This window comes from Papaver somniferum, chromosome 11 (genome assembly GCF_003573695.1).
Source record: "Papaver somniferum cultivar HN1 chromosome 11, ASM357369v1, whole genome shotgun sequence".
NCBI classification, from domain to species: domain Eukaryota; kingdom Viridiplantae; phylum Streptophyta; class Magnoliopsida; order Ranunculales; family Papaveraceae; genus Papaver; species Papaver somniferum.
Window position 1 is genome coordinate 22,232,916 of NC_039368.1, and position 15,635 is coordinate 22,248,550.

General features: G+C 35.5%; 1 protein-coding gene across 3 annotated transcripts; it reads left to right on the forward strand.

The window, feature by feature from the left end:
- On the forward strand, positions 1-4,022 carry LOC113325408 (glycolipid transfer protein 3-like). Of its 3 annotated transcripts, none has more exons than XM_026573602.1 (6): positions 1-505; positions 591-646; positions 2,453-2,697; positions 2,804-2,939; positions 3,307-3,453; positions 3,654-4,022. In XM_026573602.1, exons 1-6 carry the CDS (start codon positions 208-210, stop codon positions 3,693-3,695), a joined length of 924 nt encoding a protein of 307 aa, XP_026429387.1. In that variant the 5' UTR covers positions 1-207; the 3' UTR covers positions 3,696-4,022. The 3 variants fall into 3 exon arrangements, with proteins under 3 accessions (XP_026429387.1, XP_026429389.1, XP_026429388.1); XM_026573603.1 differs by having other exon boundaries at positions 3-505; positions 2,453-2,583; positions 3,654-4,019; XM_026573604.1 differs by lacking the exon at positions 3,654-4,022 and having other exon boundaries at positions 3,311-3,447.
- Positions 4,023-15,635: the final 11,613 nt, after the last annotated feature.

The following is a 15,635-nucleotide window of genomic DNA, read 5'->3' on the forward strand; positions in this document are numbered from 1 at the left end:
TAACAGATAATTAGTACTAATTAATCTTGTAGCACAGAGAGACGACCGACCATATCAATGCAGAATGAATGTAATAAGTAATAATTTGTTGCATTTCCTCTCTAGAGAGTGAACGTGCTAAGTAGTTACTCGGATAGGTAGAGAGACATATACAGAGAGAGATAAGGAAACCACAAACAATCAAGAAGAGATTATTGGTGATTAAAAATGAAAAGGAAAAGAGGATCAGAGCAAATATTGGGCAAGGATGAGATTGATGAGTTCAAAGGATCTGAAATCAGGTCTGCAATTTTAGAGCTCACCAAGATTTCATCTCTTCATCACCATGAGCCTGCTTCTGTTTGCGACTCAAAGAACGATGTTGCTGCTGATGCTGCAGCTACTACTGTGGCTAGCACTACTACAACCAGTACTAGTAGTACTGCTCATTTCAAGAGTCATGATCATCATATCCCTACCAAATCATTTCTTCATGTCTGCAAATCTCTCTTGCTTCAAGTTCTTGGTTCGTCTTTCTCTTTCCCTAATTAAATTAAGCTGTTTCTGTAGCATTAATAAATTAATTAGTTTAATTCGTCATGTTCTTGCAGATAAGGTTGGTCCGACAATGGCGGTATTGAGACAAGATGTGCATCAAAATATTCAGGTAATTATTAATTTTGTAATGCAAAAACTCTAGTCGAGGCCGAGAGTAGTAGAGACGACAAATATTGATCAATAATGTTGCACGAGAATAGTAAGTGTTACAGTTCACCTGGGGAAGACCAAACCAAGATACAAGTTTTTTATTTCCTTTAAGCATAGATAGCTAGCTATATTTCGGTTATTGTACCTAACTTCGTGTGTAGGGCACACTTTTTTGTTTAATTTTCATGAAGGATCTAGTACTTAATTAAAAGTCGGAATTCATTTCCGGTGCATATACGAGCCCATTCAGACTGGAACTTATATTTAAAAGGGAGTTGGACTTGTAAGTAGAATCTAGCACTCCAAATCGTAAGTGTTCTTACTTCATAGTGAGAAAAGTTAAAAATAAACGATGGTGAGATATCTATATCGCGGCATTTTTGGAAAATTAACAGTATTTCTAGTCTTGTATGTTTAAGTTGTTTTTAGTCAGCAGTGAGATATTGAGTTTTAACGGTTAACGTGATAGCATTATAGGACTTGATCATTATAGTTGAATCTCTATCAGCCTCTTTGAGATGACGTTGAGAAGTAAAAATCATTATAATGATAATATTAATAGTCGGAGTTTTAAACTAGTCAACACCAATTCAATATCTAAAATGACTGGTGCACCGTGATGGACGCGCCCCGTGTGTGAGGAGAGTGAGGCCCATTCCTATCCCACTCCCTGTCCCAATGTTGAGAGGGAATCCTAGACTGTCCGATTTCCTCTCGGTGCACAAGTTCGGTAAGCCTATCACGGCGGATTCAATATCAATGAAAATAAAAAAAGTTATCATATAAGAGTATTTAAATTACCTATATTGGTCTATCGTACTTCTTGAAGGAAAATATCTTCATCAACAATCCTCAAATAACTTGAAGTACGATATAATACACTGTGGGGAGTCACTCTAGTCTAAGACCACCACTTAGTTACATGATTTCCTGGAACATGGATAATGGTGCACTTTTTTCTTTTTTTTTTTTGTTTATCAATAGGATAACGGTGCACCTTGGCTTAGCTATAATTAGGGTTTTTTTTTAGCTAAGACAAAGGTAGGAAAAAAAATGCAACCATCATGTGTGACCCTTAGTTGATGTATCTGGAAACTGAGACGAAAACTCAATTTCCACCAAAGTCCCTAAAATTAGAAATATAGAGACTAATTGGTGGACCCAAAAGTTATTTGGACGTCTATCGACTTTCCACCAAATATTTATGGCTGAACTGACTACGGATATGAGAGAAGTTCTCTACCATAGCAGTTGCTCCCTGCTCCACTGTAGAAATGTGGTCAAGAAAGGCACCACCACAGTGCTTGCTGTTACATGGACTCTTTTATATTTAGCTCTCTCACCCTAAATATGGGTTCCTAAAGTGGTTAATGTTTGTTACATAAGAAGGCTGGGAGCCTCAGACCCAAACTGATTTTGACAGAAGCATTTTTATCAAGCAAATATTAAGAGAAATGAGATTTAGTTACTAAAACACAATTTGCATTCAAATTCTTTGTCGACGGAAATAATCATATTTTTTCTTATCCAAAAATGACGCTTACAAACGGATAAAAAGAAACAGAAAAATCCAAAAGACAAAAAAACACTCATAAGAAACTGGAAAGTAGGAAGTTAGGAAATAGGAACTATCCCTGTACTGTCTTATTATTGTTTTTCTTTTTTCAACTTATCTCCACACAAATCTAATTGTTTAGATTTGCTTACATATGTTCGTTTTAGCCACCAAATTAACACTACTTATCCATCATTAAAAATGTGGCAGAGATTAGAGAAGCTACATGACATGGATCCTTCCATGTACAGAAATGTAGTTGGAATATTGAAGAAAGAGGCCGGAGAAGGGACATCCAGAAAAACCAACAGCTGTACTCGAGCATTGGTTTGGCTTACCAGGTTACACCTTTTCTGGATTTGTTTCGTATTCATCTGCTACATTGTATGTATATATACAATGTTTTTGAACCTTTTCATACGACCATGGTTGCCTTACGAGCCAATTAGTAGGAGGTACACTTCTCCATTAGCCGGGTGTACATAGAAGTAGCTTAGAATTTTTTTCAGCATAACATATCTACCAAGTGGCTGAACATGTCATAGTTTTATGTACTGGCAGGTCCTTGGATTTTGCAGTATCTTTGTTAGAGAAATTATGCAAGGAACCAGATGGAAATCTGAAAAAGGCAGTTGAAGAATCTTATGAGGTCACTCTGAAGCCATGGCACCAATGGATATCAGCTGCTGCATACCAAGTAAGCGCAAAATAAAAGTCAATCGAAATCTGAACTGTTTCTAAGATATGTATGTGCTCTAATTTAGGTTTAGCGGCTCGCACTGCAGTTGTCTGCCCAACCATATGGAACACGAAAAATGATTCATTTTTATACCGCTGTTTTGTTGTGTAATCTCGTTTTCGATACAGATGCTAGCTAGCAATAGTACAATTGGTATTGTGAACCATTGTCAATGACAGTTAAACCTCAAGAGTCTATTATCCCTAGCTATAGCTGTTAATCTTCAAAAGTAAGCCTTCGCATATATGCATCCATGATCGTCTTTTCTATTGCAACTAATGTCTGTAGTTGCAGTAATAGTTTACAGTATTAGCATCTTTATTAGGTAGCTCTAAGATTGGTTCCTGGAGATGCCAAAACCTTCATCAACTTACTCATGGCTCAAGATGAAGACTACGGCGACCTTAAAGAAGAAATTCTAAGCTTGGTTTCTTTGCTTAAACCAATTCTAAACGAGGTTCATTGTGTTCTGGTAAGTTAATTATCACATAACATTTACATCTTTTTATATAGCAGACATTTGCATTACAGAATAAAACCTTGTTTGTTAGTTGACAACCACCTACCAAGCCAATTAGCCAGTGCATAACATTTCTAAATTTCTTTTCCTCTTCCTCTTCCCTTTTCTGTCTTTCACTTATTTTTAATATATCGCCATGTCTTGCTCTGCAGAGAAGCTTTAAATCGGACAGGTTAAAGTCCAACTCCAGATGAATATCCAACCACGTAAACAACAGATGGAGTTACTTGAACGTACATGAGTTGGTTTCTTAAGAAGGTTGTTAAGATTTTGTACATAAAGTGGTGGCTAATTTGTAACTTTACTTACATTCAGGGTAAGATTTACTTTTTACTCGCTCAATTCGTATTACACATATTGTTACCTCCCTAATGGCCCCAATTAGAATTAGGTCTCCCTTCCATTTTGTCCTAAGTTTGTGTTGTTGTAAATTTTTTAAAGGTGCAGCGGCTTAATATAGGGGTGTAAATATTACCCGAAAAAACTCAGCCTGCCCGTACCTGCCCAAGCCCGCCTGTACCTGAAATTGTCCAAAGCCTGTTATGGCCCGTGGCGGGCTACCCGGCCTGGCCTGGATTAATTTATTGGGCGGTCTCGGGCTTTGCGATTAATTATGATGCCCGACCTGATACCCGGCCTGAAAGCCTTCTATGTGCCATTAATCATTTAATATCTCTTAAAAAGACTTAAAAGTTACAGTTTTATAATTGTCAATTTTGTGTCAAGAAAAATAAAATATATAATTATTTTTACTTATAATTAACCTTTTCAAAACATTAATGGTAATATATTTTCTTATTAGAAAGTTTATTGTACTCTAATTAATTATTTATTATACACTAAAATTAAAAATTTGTCAGTGTAATTTAAATATAAAATAATACTATCACTTACGATATGTGATGTTGGAAAGGAAAGGATATTGTATTTAATACCGTTCATTTGAAAATTTAAACTTAAAAAAAAAATTCAAAATAGTGGCCTGTCCGTATAAAAAGCGGGCTTTGGGTAGCAAATTATCTACTTGTACCCGGCCTGTCCGGCCTGAATTTGTTTACGGGCTCACAAATATTAAGCCTGGCCTGCCCGGCCTGTCTTAGTTTTTGGGTCGGGCGGCCCGGCCTGCTCGAATTTACACCCCTAGCTTAATATTTGGCAACTGAATTTCTTAATCAAGTAGACATGGTTCATCTATTTTATTTGAATCTCTATAAAAAAAAAGTTGTTATATTTTCATTTTCTAGTTGAGCCTGTAGTCACCTTCCGACTCTCCTCCTCAGAGCAAATCCTATGGGTAGTGTTTAGCCTCCTTTCACCCAAACACGTTCATGCAATCGTTCAAATTGGGAATGTAACACTAGACGGGGGACATCCCGTCAAAAAAATTTGGAATTTTTTGAACCAAACGGGAGACAGTCCCCCGTCAAAGTAGTTTTTTTTATTTTGACGGGAGAAAGTCTCCTGTCTAAATAGGTTTTTTAGTTTCTTTTTTTTTTTGACGGGAAAAAATCCTCCGTCTAAGTAGTTATTTTAGGTTTTTTTTTTTTGACGGGGAAATATCCCTGTCTAAGTAGGCCTTTTAGGTTTTTTTTTTTTGACGGGAAAAGTTCCCCGTTTAATATTCCATTTCATTTTTGTCCACAGTGACTTCACTCGTTCATACGAAAGAGTTAGTCTTCATTTGAGGACTATCCATAGGATATGCTCTCACAGTATACGTGTCATCATCTACTAAATCGTAAAGTTTAGAAAATAATGAACCCTTTTGGGTGAATAAGAGTGGTGCACTAAATGTCATTTAGGGCAGGGAGGAGAGTAGAGCATTTCCTTGCGCCTATATCCATATTTGAATAATCGAAACAAAGACAACATTTTTAGAGAGGACAAATAATATGAACCTGGTCTTTGAATTTCTACCGGCCCAGTTTTGGACAACTGTGGCTTCAATATTCGTAAGAACATGGACCTGATATAAACTAGATATAAACTATAATAAGAGCAATGTAGTCGAAGAGAGAATTTTGTTAAGTTTTTGGGTGTTCATACAAGTAGGGAAAGACCTCTTATATAGGTTCTACCACGAAGGTAATTACAACACTAATTACACCATGAATATGGAGGTTACAAGAGTTATTGTAACACTCTGTATTTTTAGCATGGCACGTGTTCAAAGATGCGCCATGATTTGAGATAAAGCTTTATTTTAAGTTTCTGTTGCATGTTAAGAGGAATATTGTCTTAGACCAATATGGCGGAAAGTATGGCACGTTGCTAAGGCATAAAACGCCAATATCGCACCAAAAATGGCACATTATGTTGGACATATTGGCCAAGGGCCAATATCTCAACAAATGGTGCATCAGGGCAGAGCAGACAATGTACACCCATCATCGCTAGTGAATATTAGAATTAGCCGAAGGCCAATAACGTATCACAATGATGCATTAGACCAGAGTAGGCTGGACGAGGCAATGTACAGCCAAAGCAGGTTGTACGACCATATGGCTGGACATTGGAGTTGGCCTATGGGTCAAAGTTGGAAATACAGCTATCATCTCGGTAGCTAGTAATGCATTGGCAATAGCCTTTATGGCTTTATAGCCTTCGTAGAACAAGGGTAAGTTAGAACAGTGTGGAAACTAAGTTAAATGTATCATGCTTGTTGAGCATGTTTGAAAGGAAAAATGGGCATGCATTTACCTGGCATGAAGAAGGGTTTTAAGATCCGGTTAGTTGCATCAGACTGGTGCTAGGCGTTATTTCCGATCCGTCTTAGTTGCAAAATTAACACCTACTAAGTGGGTAGGAAGTGCTTAATTAGTGTTGCGTTAGTGTAGCGGTGGTTCATCTCCTTAAACATTTCATAACATGACCAACATTTTATTTATTTCTCTCTTTTAAGTTATGGATTGATATTATAAGAGTTAGCAATCTTAAATAGATGATGAGGAAAAATACTGCAGGAAAATAGATTTTTCCATAATCAAGCCAGATCGAACAAGTATTTGTCGATTTCACATAGTCGGATTTTTTGTCCATTTTATTTGTCCTCATTTGTTTAGTAGGGAAGAAGCTACTTTGCCTCTACATGTCGTTCATAAGACAGTCAGATCATTTTTTTTCCCGTTTTGCTACTTCATGTGGATTGTAGGTATCTTATCCCTCGTATTGCCAGTTAGGGGGCATTCGATTACGCACTTTTATATCGGCTTGTGAAGATTATGCTCTCATTTCCACTCAAATCTTCTCAAGGAAATCTATAAAAGTTTTTGGAAAATGATAAACTAATGGCGTATTTTCCGATTGGGTTATTTTCTGGATTTTTTTAAGTTTTATTGTTGTCGTAGATTTTGCATTCCTTGTTTCTTCCATCTATATTAGATTCCAACACTTCATTGGTTTTTTTCCGCCTTGTGTTGGCATTTTTCTTTTTGGCGTTTGTATGTCTGCTGTTTGTTTGTCTTCCCGTTCTTTTTATAACCTGACTATTTTGTCTAACTTTTGTTTTAAAAAAAATATTGTGTCCATGTTGATCTCTGCCACCTATTTTTCATTGCCTTTCATCGCTTTTCTATTTCCACAAAGGTACTTTTTTGTCCGACCTTCTGCTTTACAATGATTCCTTTTTGGTTCTGAAAAAGTAGGGGTCTAACAATCATACCCAATATTTCGTTTGGGCAATCTGTATGGATAAACTCCAATATAATTCCAAGAGAATCAACTAGACAGTCAGACTCAATCAATGGAAATATATCCAAAAGATTTCTATCTCTGTTTCTCAATGTAATCAGCACATCAAACAAATAGAATTCGTGAGACTGATTATTATGAAAAACAACTTGAACGGTACCAAAGACCAATGTTCAAGTGTCAATCAATTTATATCAACAACCAAAGGTTGGATTATCTGATTGATTAAACTATCCACAACCTGTGATATTTCAATTATATAAACAAATATTATGCGGAAAAGAAATAACACAGACACCAAAAAATTTGCTAACGAGGAAACCTCAAATGCAGAAAAACCCCCAGACTTAGTCCAGATTTGAACACCACACTGTAAGTTAACTTCGGACTGGAATGTAGTTGAGCCCTAACCAATCTCACAATGATCAAGGTATATCCCCGTTCCTTACGCCTCAGAATCTCAGCAGGACTCTACGCACTTGATTCTCTTATTAGCTGATCTCACCCACAACTAAGATTTTCTACGACCCAAATTCGAAGACTTGATAAACAAATCTGTCTCACATAGAAAAGTCTATTGAATAAATAAATCTGTCTCCCACAGAAATACCTATGAGTTTTGTTCCGTCTTTTGATAAATCAAGGTGAACATGAACCAATTGATACACCGGACTTATATTCCCGAAGAACATCCTAGTAATATCAATTACCTCAAAATAATCTTAATCGTGTGATAGCGAAACAAGATATTGTGGAATCACAAACGATGAGACGAAGATGTTTGTGACTACTTTTTATCTTTCAACCGTTAGATTGAACTTAGCTTGTTACACACAAATGAAAAGTGACTTCATTTAGATATGAGTAACTGTACATAAACGTGTACACCTTGTTATCTCAACAATAGTTAACCGAAGTTATCCATATGAACACTTTCATATCAACCTTGTTCATCTTAACACAACTAGTTCAAATGACTCAATTGAAACTAGTTATAGAGTGGTTCAATTGTTTATATTCTCATAGAAGTATACAAGACACAACTGAAGCAAAATAGATTTTGATTCACTCGAATCAATTCATGAACATTATAGCCACGGTTTGCAATAGATTGCATTCCTTAATTTATAAATGTATTAGTTCATGAACAAACCGATTTTAGAACATAACCCACTCAAGCATGCAAACGGGTACGCATACCTAAGTATCCAGACTTGATCTGGGTTCGCCAGTATGCGAACGGGTACGCATACTGTCGTACACCTCCAAACTGAGTTGAATTCCCGGGCTTGAACTTACGCCGGTACGCATACGAGTATGCATACTATGGTTCCTGGGCTTGAAATACTTGCAACAGTTAGCATACAAGTACGCATACTGTGCTATATCCAATTAATGGTTAATTGTTCTAAACTCCCATTTCAATCATTGAAACATTCTTAGAAGACGGGAATAGATGTCTCACACAAACTATTAGCTTCAAAGAAATTTTCAAGTGATCGAATGATCAATACGAAACACTCTGAGTCTACACCAAATGACTGTCTCACACAAATCATATAAGATGTTACCAGGCGATTTTCACATGATCATCTTTTGACTTTCGTCAAGAATATAAGATGAACTTGGTTAAAGCGAAAGCTTACCAACACATATTTCGAGAAATATGTAAGCGAGTTAAACTCAACTCGAAATATCAAATTGTGTATAATTGAATCTATATAGATATACGAATTTTGTCTCAAATAGGAGATATAGTAGATAAACTTTTAAGTGATAGATGAGTTCAAGTCTCCACATACCTTTTGTTGATGAAGTTCAACAAGCTCCCCTTAGTAGTTATTCGTCTTCAATCGATGAACGTCGTGAAGTCTAAAGCTCAACTACACATTTTATCCTAATACGAGACTTAGCTATAAGTAGACTAGAAATCAAGAGTTATAGTTTTGGCAACTAAACTTGACAAACAAGCTTGAGATAACAACGCTTGCGAGTTCGACCGAGCAGTGCTCTGGTGTTTTGTCATGACGATCCGTCGCGCATATCTCATCACTATCATTCATAGTATATCGGAGTCTGTTTATTCTTATGCTCGTGTTTTTGAGGCTTGGATTTCCTTTTTTTCTCGCTTACCGTAGCGCTCTCCATATTAGATATACCCATCTCTAGTCGTGGACAACCTGCCCTTCTTATTTGTGTGCTTTCTTACTTAATTTACGTTTTACGAAGCTATCGCGGCGCTGTACCAGGCGGACCTTGGCGAATCTGTTTGAGGTTTCAGGTTTCCGATTGTAGCTATTAACGAGCGCGGATGAACACTTGAAATTACTCTCTCTGAGGGAATCAGAACTTTCTGGATGGTGGTGTATCTATCGGTTAGCTAGTTCGCAATTCGTAGTTCAAGTCAACATATAAACGACAAGACTGACTGGCTTATGTGTGCGAACTACACGTGTTGACTTTTGTTTTTCCAAGGTTATTTGAAATTAATATCCATACTGGATATACTTTACTGATGTACCTATGCATTTTTGAGTATTTTATACTATTTTCGGACATAACACGCATGTTATTTTGAAAATACATTTTTCTTTCATGCGATAAATAATAACAAAATAATTGGTAGTTTTTTGCTGGAAATCATAAACATCTTATCTACAAGGGTTTTAGTTGTGATTTTTAAATGAGTTTTCATGTACGTGTTTGTCGAAAGGAAAACTCACGAAACAACTTATCTTGTCTTGTCTTATCTTAATAAGTAAAATACATCGTCTGACTACAACGTGGACGAACCATATACTTCGAATATATGACCCCTCATCTTGTTATGATATGTTGTGTTTTACCAACATAAATATTTTGGTTAAACAATGTTAAACTACCAATTAATTCAACTTTCATGAAAATATCTTAATTATATTTAATTAAGAACTGAATATATTAAAAAAAAATCTTTTTTTTTCTCGTCAAATATGTTATTAATTTAAATTAAAATTTATAACATTTTGTAACATAAATCTTTGATTTTCCATGTTCAAGTATATATATTGGTTGGACAAAAAAGACTTCACTCGTGCAAGCCTATTATATTTTGTTCACTTGTTACAGGATCACATTTATTTTAAAACTTATTGTTCATTCATACTTTGAAAGATTTGTCACGTACACTCATAATAAAGAGTTACTAACTATTATTGTTATTATTATTATTAGGGTTTTTTTGAGTATGGTGCCTATAAAATGGTGTACCTTTACATTTGGTGCATAACTTTTTGTCCAAGTTTAAGGTAGTAGTCCCGGTCAAACAGTTGACCTAACGGATGACCGGTTGACCGTTTACAGCTAAATTTACGTTGGAATAATAATTATTTAGTTAACACCGGTAACCGCTGTCAGATAGAAAACCACCACAAAATAGACCACCACCACCACATGGATCAACCACCACCACCACCACCACCAAAGTGGATTCTACCATTTTGCTTATACCTAACTCTATAACTTTTTTATTCCCCACAATCAGTCGACACTCTTATTTTCCACTTCTCTTTCTTTTCTCCTTTAGAGAATAACAATTAACATTTCCTTTTTCTTATGTGCCTCTTTGTCAGTGTTATGGCAACATGTGATGAATACAAATTTGAACGGAAAACCAGTAACAGAGAAACTTATTTTTGTAAATAAATTTTAGAGTTTAATCTTGGTGATAATGAAATAAAAATTGATTTTGTTTATGTACTAGGTTTTCTTTGTTTTAGATGGAGTTTTAATTAGGGGTTTGATTAGATTTGATTGTGATTTCAATCGGGGAATTGGTGGATTTTTTGTTGGGTTTTAGTTTTAAGTTAGGGTTTAAATCATGTTTTTAGTTTCAGGTTTCTACTGATGATATGAAAATGGTGGAAGAGTTAATGGTATTGAGGTGGGTAGAGTTAGTAAATAAATTAAAAGTTAGTTTTTAATTAGTCATTTCACATTTTTAACTCTAAATTGGATGGTCAAACGGTCAAACAAAGTCGATTTGTTGACTATGCACTAAACTCAAATCTGGACAAAAACGCAAAGGTATATCATTTCATGGGCACCTTAATCAAAATATCCCTTATTATTATATCAATAATACTGCCATTGCAAACTTGATGTTTACCTTTTAAAGTTTTTCTGTTTGTAGGTTTGATTCTCTTTTATCGGGTGGTAACATAATATGTATGATTTCTTTAAGGCTACTAAAATATATCAGAATTGGTCTTTTGGTAAAATATACTACAAATACTTGAAAATTCGGTGGTACCAAAATACACCACCAACTTTTTCTTAGGCAACATGTATGGACTAAACTCAAATACAATTCCGAGAGTATACAACTTAATGAATCTCAATTAGGAATTATATGAAGAGCTTATATCTCTTTATCTCACAATCAGTATGTAAACAAAGACACATCCGTGAACCTGATTATTCCGTGAAAGTACTTAGAAGATTCCAAAGATCAATATCCAAGATCAATCAAGTCGTATCCAACAATTGCGATAGACTTATCTATTTGAATTGATTTTACGTACAACCTTGTTAACGAGGAGACCGCAAATGCAGAAAAATATAATGGGGAAAAGAAATAACACAGACACCAGAAATTTGTTAACGAGGAAACTGCAAATGCAGAAAAACCCAGGGACCTAGTCCGGATTTGAACACCAAACTGTATTAAGACGCTACAGACACTAGCCTACTATCAATCTTCGAACTTGAATGTAGTTGAGACCGAATCTACCGTCAAAACATTTCAGTTACAGTCGCGCTCCTTACGCCTCTTGAATCCCGCAAGACTCAATGCAATTGATTTCCGTAGTTGTGTTCTTTATAGCCTAAGAGTTGCTTCAACTCAATTGAAGACTTTAAACGAATCTGTCTCCCATAAATAAGCCTATATGTGATTTCCGTTCTGATCAAAGATTAAAGTGAGGTAGGAAATTGATTGTAATAGACAAAGTCTTATGACTCCCGAAGCAGCCTAGACTCTTATTCACCTTATAAGTAGATACTTGTGGAATCACTGAGTCTAAGACCAAGAAACTTTGTGATTTCTATCTATCTTGTTTGTTGGAGCTAAAGGCTCAACAATCAAAATAAGATCAGATACACGAACTATCAAGATAAAGATAGTTGGACCTGGCTTCACGAATCCCTAGGTGAAGTATTTTTAGTCGCTAAACCTAAAAAGGTTTAAAGGAGAGGACGACTCTAGTTTACAACTAGGACACACAAGAATAATAGTTATTTGAGGTTCTTCTTATATATACTTTCAAGATCAAGGTTGCTTTAGATTTAAGCTAAGATAACTTTGGAATCAAGCAATCAATGATCACTGTTAGATGAAAAACTTGACTTGAGATTAACATAAAAGACTATACACTCTGGTTAGGATGTACAGTAACCGAACCGTGTACAATAACTTGTTCATGAAAGGTTAGCCGAAACCAGCCAGACGAACAATAAGCTTAACCATTTTTATACAACACTTTAAGGATTTAATCTTGAGTCACAATTGTGATCAAACATGTCTATATAGTGTTTTTAGAGAGGTATTCAAATGCCGATTATCTCATAAAAATAATTCTGATGCATCTGAAAACATTCGACAGGGTAAGTACGTGTACCTGGTACGTGTACTGTACACCTTTTCGTGAGTATTTTTTTTCATGGTACGTGTACCGGGTATGTATACCCTTAAGACAAAAACGGGCTAACGAATCCACAGATTTTTTTCGGTTCGGTTACTGGACATGCATACCTTCCTGGTTCACGAGTCAACATACTTTTTATGGTATAGATACCGGGTATGCGTACCAAAAAGTCACTGCCGAAATATAGCTATGCCAGTACGTCTACAAGGTACATGTACTGCGGCTTCGGACTTATAATACTTCTCCCAGTATGTGAACTGGTATGCATACTATCCTGTATTCAAATTTACAGTAGTTTTATATCTCTCTAATAATCGGTTTGAAACATTCCCAAATAACATCAATGACACATATAGCCGTTCCAGACTATTTTAAAAATGATTAAATCTTGAATCATAAGTTAGGTCATAACCAATAAATTGTTCTTAACCAAATTCATCAAGCATGAACAAATGTTCTCAAGTTTAGCATGTTTCGAGAACGATTAACAAGATAAACTTGACTCAAAATTTCTATTATGCATGTAGTGTATAATTTAGTAACGCGACATTGTACCATATAAAAGAAAGCTGAAAACTTGAGTAATAGGCTGTGTAGTCTTCACTTACCTTTTTTTGATGAAGATCTCCAAAAGCTTCGGTTGACCTTCGCCTTCAAATGGTAGAACGTAGTGATGTCTGGTACTCAACTACATACTTCTATCCTAATACGAGACTTGACTAAATGTAGACTAGAAATCAAGATATAGTTTTGATCAACTAAATTTGAAAACAAGTTTGAGATATCAACACTTGTGAGTCCGACCGACCAATGCTCTATTAATCTCCCCCTTTGTCAATTTTGGTGGCAAAACTATCAATACATATGGATTACAAAATAAAGCTTCAAAACTCCAGAATCCATCATGCTTGATTTACTTGGTTTTTCAACTACTTTAATTCTTCATTACTTTGAGTTGCAATGATTCTGAACGTGTTCAAGTCAGCATCGTAGTTGTTAAAGATCCGTAGCTATCTTCTTAAAAGTTCAATTGTATCATAACTTACATCTTTTGCATAATGGGTGAAACCTATTGATGTTGATTCACTCCCCCTTACATAATCATCCGAAACCATATGTATGTAGTGCGAAACTACTAATTTACCCTCCCCTTTTTGTCAATAAATTTTGACAAAGGTACGAAAATTATGGAATCTTAGTGAATTTTATGAATGAATGCTTTAAGACTTAAAGGAATAAATATAAACTTTAATTTAGATGATATCACAGAGTATAAAATACTTAGCGTCTCATCTAGGAGATTTAAGATACAAGCATCCCCTGTAAATTTCACACCCACTCTCCCCATATAGATATAGAAATTACGCACAAGTTCAATTAAGAACGCTCCCCATTTGATGTCATTCCCAAGAGAACAACATGAGTGACCTTACTTTAATAAAAAAAAGAATTTTTTCGGACCTTAACAAATCACATGGATTTGTATCATAAACCTCGACATAGATTAATCTCGACGTCATTTACGAACAATGAGACAATTCTAATCGATAAGTCTCAACATAAGAAAATCTTACGGAGTAGATAATGCAGTAATTACACAAGAGTGTGACCATGAGTATATCAATGCTGCAAAAATTTCTCACAAAGTATGACCACGAGTAGATCAACCTGTGTCATTTCTTGAGAGGTGGTTAAGAATCTAGACTGCTCTCCGAGAGTCGTAAGTTCCGCATTTGTGAGTTTTGCTAGATTTGTCTATTGTAAAAAGATTTACAAACCTTGATCTTTGATCTAAACAGAAATCAAATAGTCTTATCTGTCAGAGGAAGATCGGTATCAAAAGTCTTCACTTCGGCTGAAGCAACTCTTAGGCTGTAAAGAACGTCAACTAATGAAATCAAGTGTGTAGAACCTTGCGAGGTTCAAGAGACGTAAGGAGCGTGACCGTAATTTAATCGCTTGGAGGGTGGGTTCGTCTCAACTAGATTTCAGTATGAAGTCTGATAGTAAGATAGTGTCTGTAACGGCTTAATACAGTGTGGTGTTGAATCTGGACGAGGCCGCGGGGTTTTTATGCTATTGTGGTTTCCTCGTTAACAAAATTTCTGGTGTCTTGTGTTTTTATTTTTCCACATTATATTTTTTATCTTTATATTTGGATTTACACAGGCTTGTACTTATTCGATCCAAGTAGATACACCCGCTTAATTGTAATCGATTATACAAGACTGAATTCTTAATTATAATTGGAATTCGTATCTTGAAATATAGATAACAAATTTAATCACTTGGCAGAATTCCGATTGAATTATTTGGATACGACTAGAATGATCTTGGATATTGATTTTTGAGATCGTCCAAGTACTCTGCTAAACAATCAGGTTCACGGACCTTGTGTCTATAAACATACTGATTGAGTAGAGGTTGAGATATTAAATCTATATACATATTTTCAGGGATCATTAAGTTTATCTACTTTCTATTGTATTAAGTTGTCTCTATACATGTTGCCGAACGAAAAATTTGGGTGTATTTGGTATCCCATACGTTTTCAATGTTTACTAACCCCTTGACCTGTCTAGGTGGAGATCTGTTGTTCTGAGCTACTGGTTCTTGCACAAAACATTCAGTCAAGTGTCCTTTCTTCACCATGTCATCAATGAATCTTAAAAGATTTTACAATCATTTGTGTGATGGCTAGTTTTTAATGGTAAGCACATAACTATTTATTCTTTCCCTCATTTATCATCTTTCTTGGAG

Excerpts from the sequence above, each read along its gene's own strand:
- LOC113325408 (XM_026573602.1), top strand. The coding sequence starts at position 208 with ATGAAAAGGAAAAGAGGATCAGAGCAAATATTGGGCAAGGATGAGATT. Across the intron at positions 647-2,452 it reads ATGTGCATCAAAATATTCAG|AGATTAGAGAAGCTACATGA; the intron begins GTAATTATTAAT and ends AAAATGTGGCAG. Across the intron at positions 3,454-3,653 it reads ACGAGGTTCATTGTGTTCTG|AGAAGCTTTAAATCGGACAG; the intron begins GTAAGTTAATTA and ends CTTGCTCTGCAG.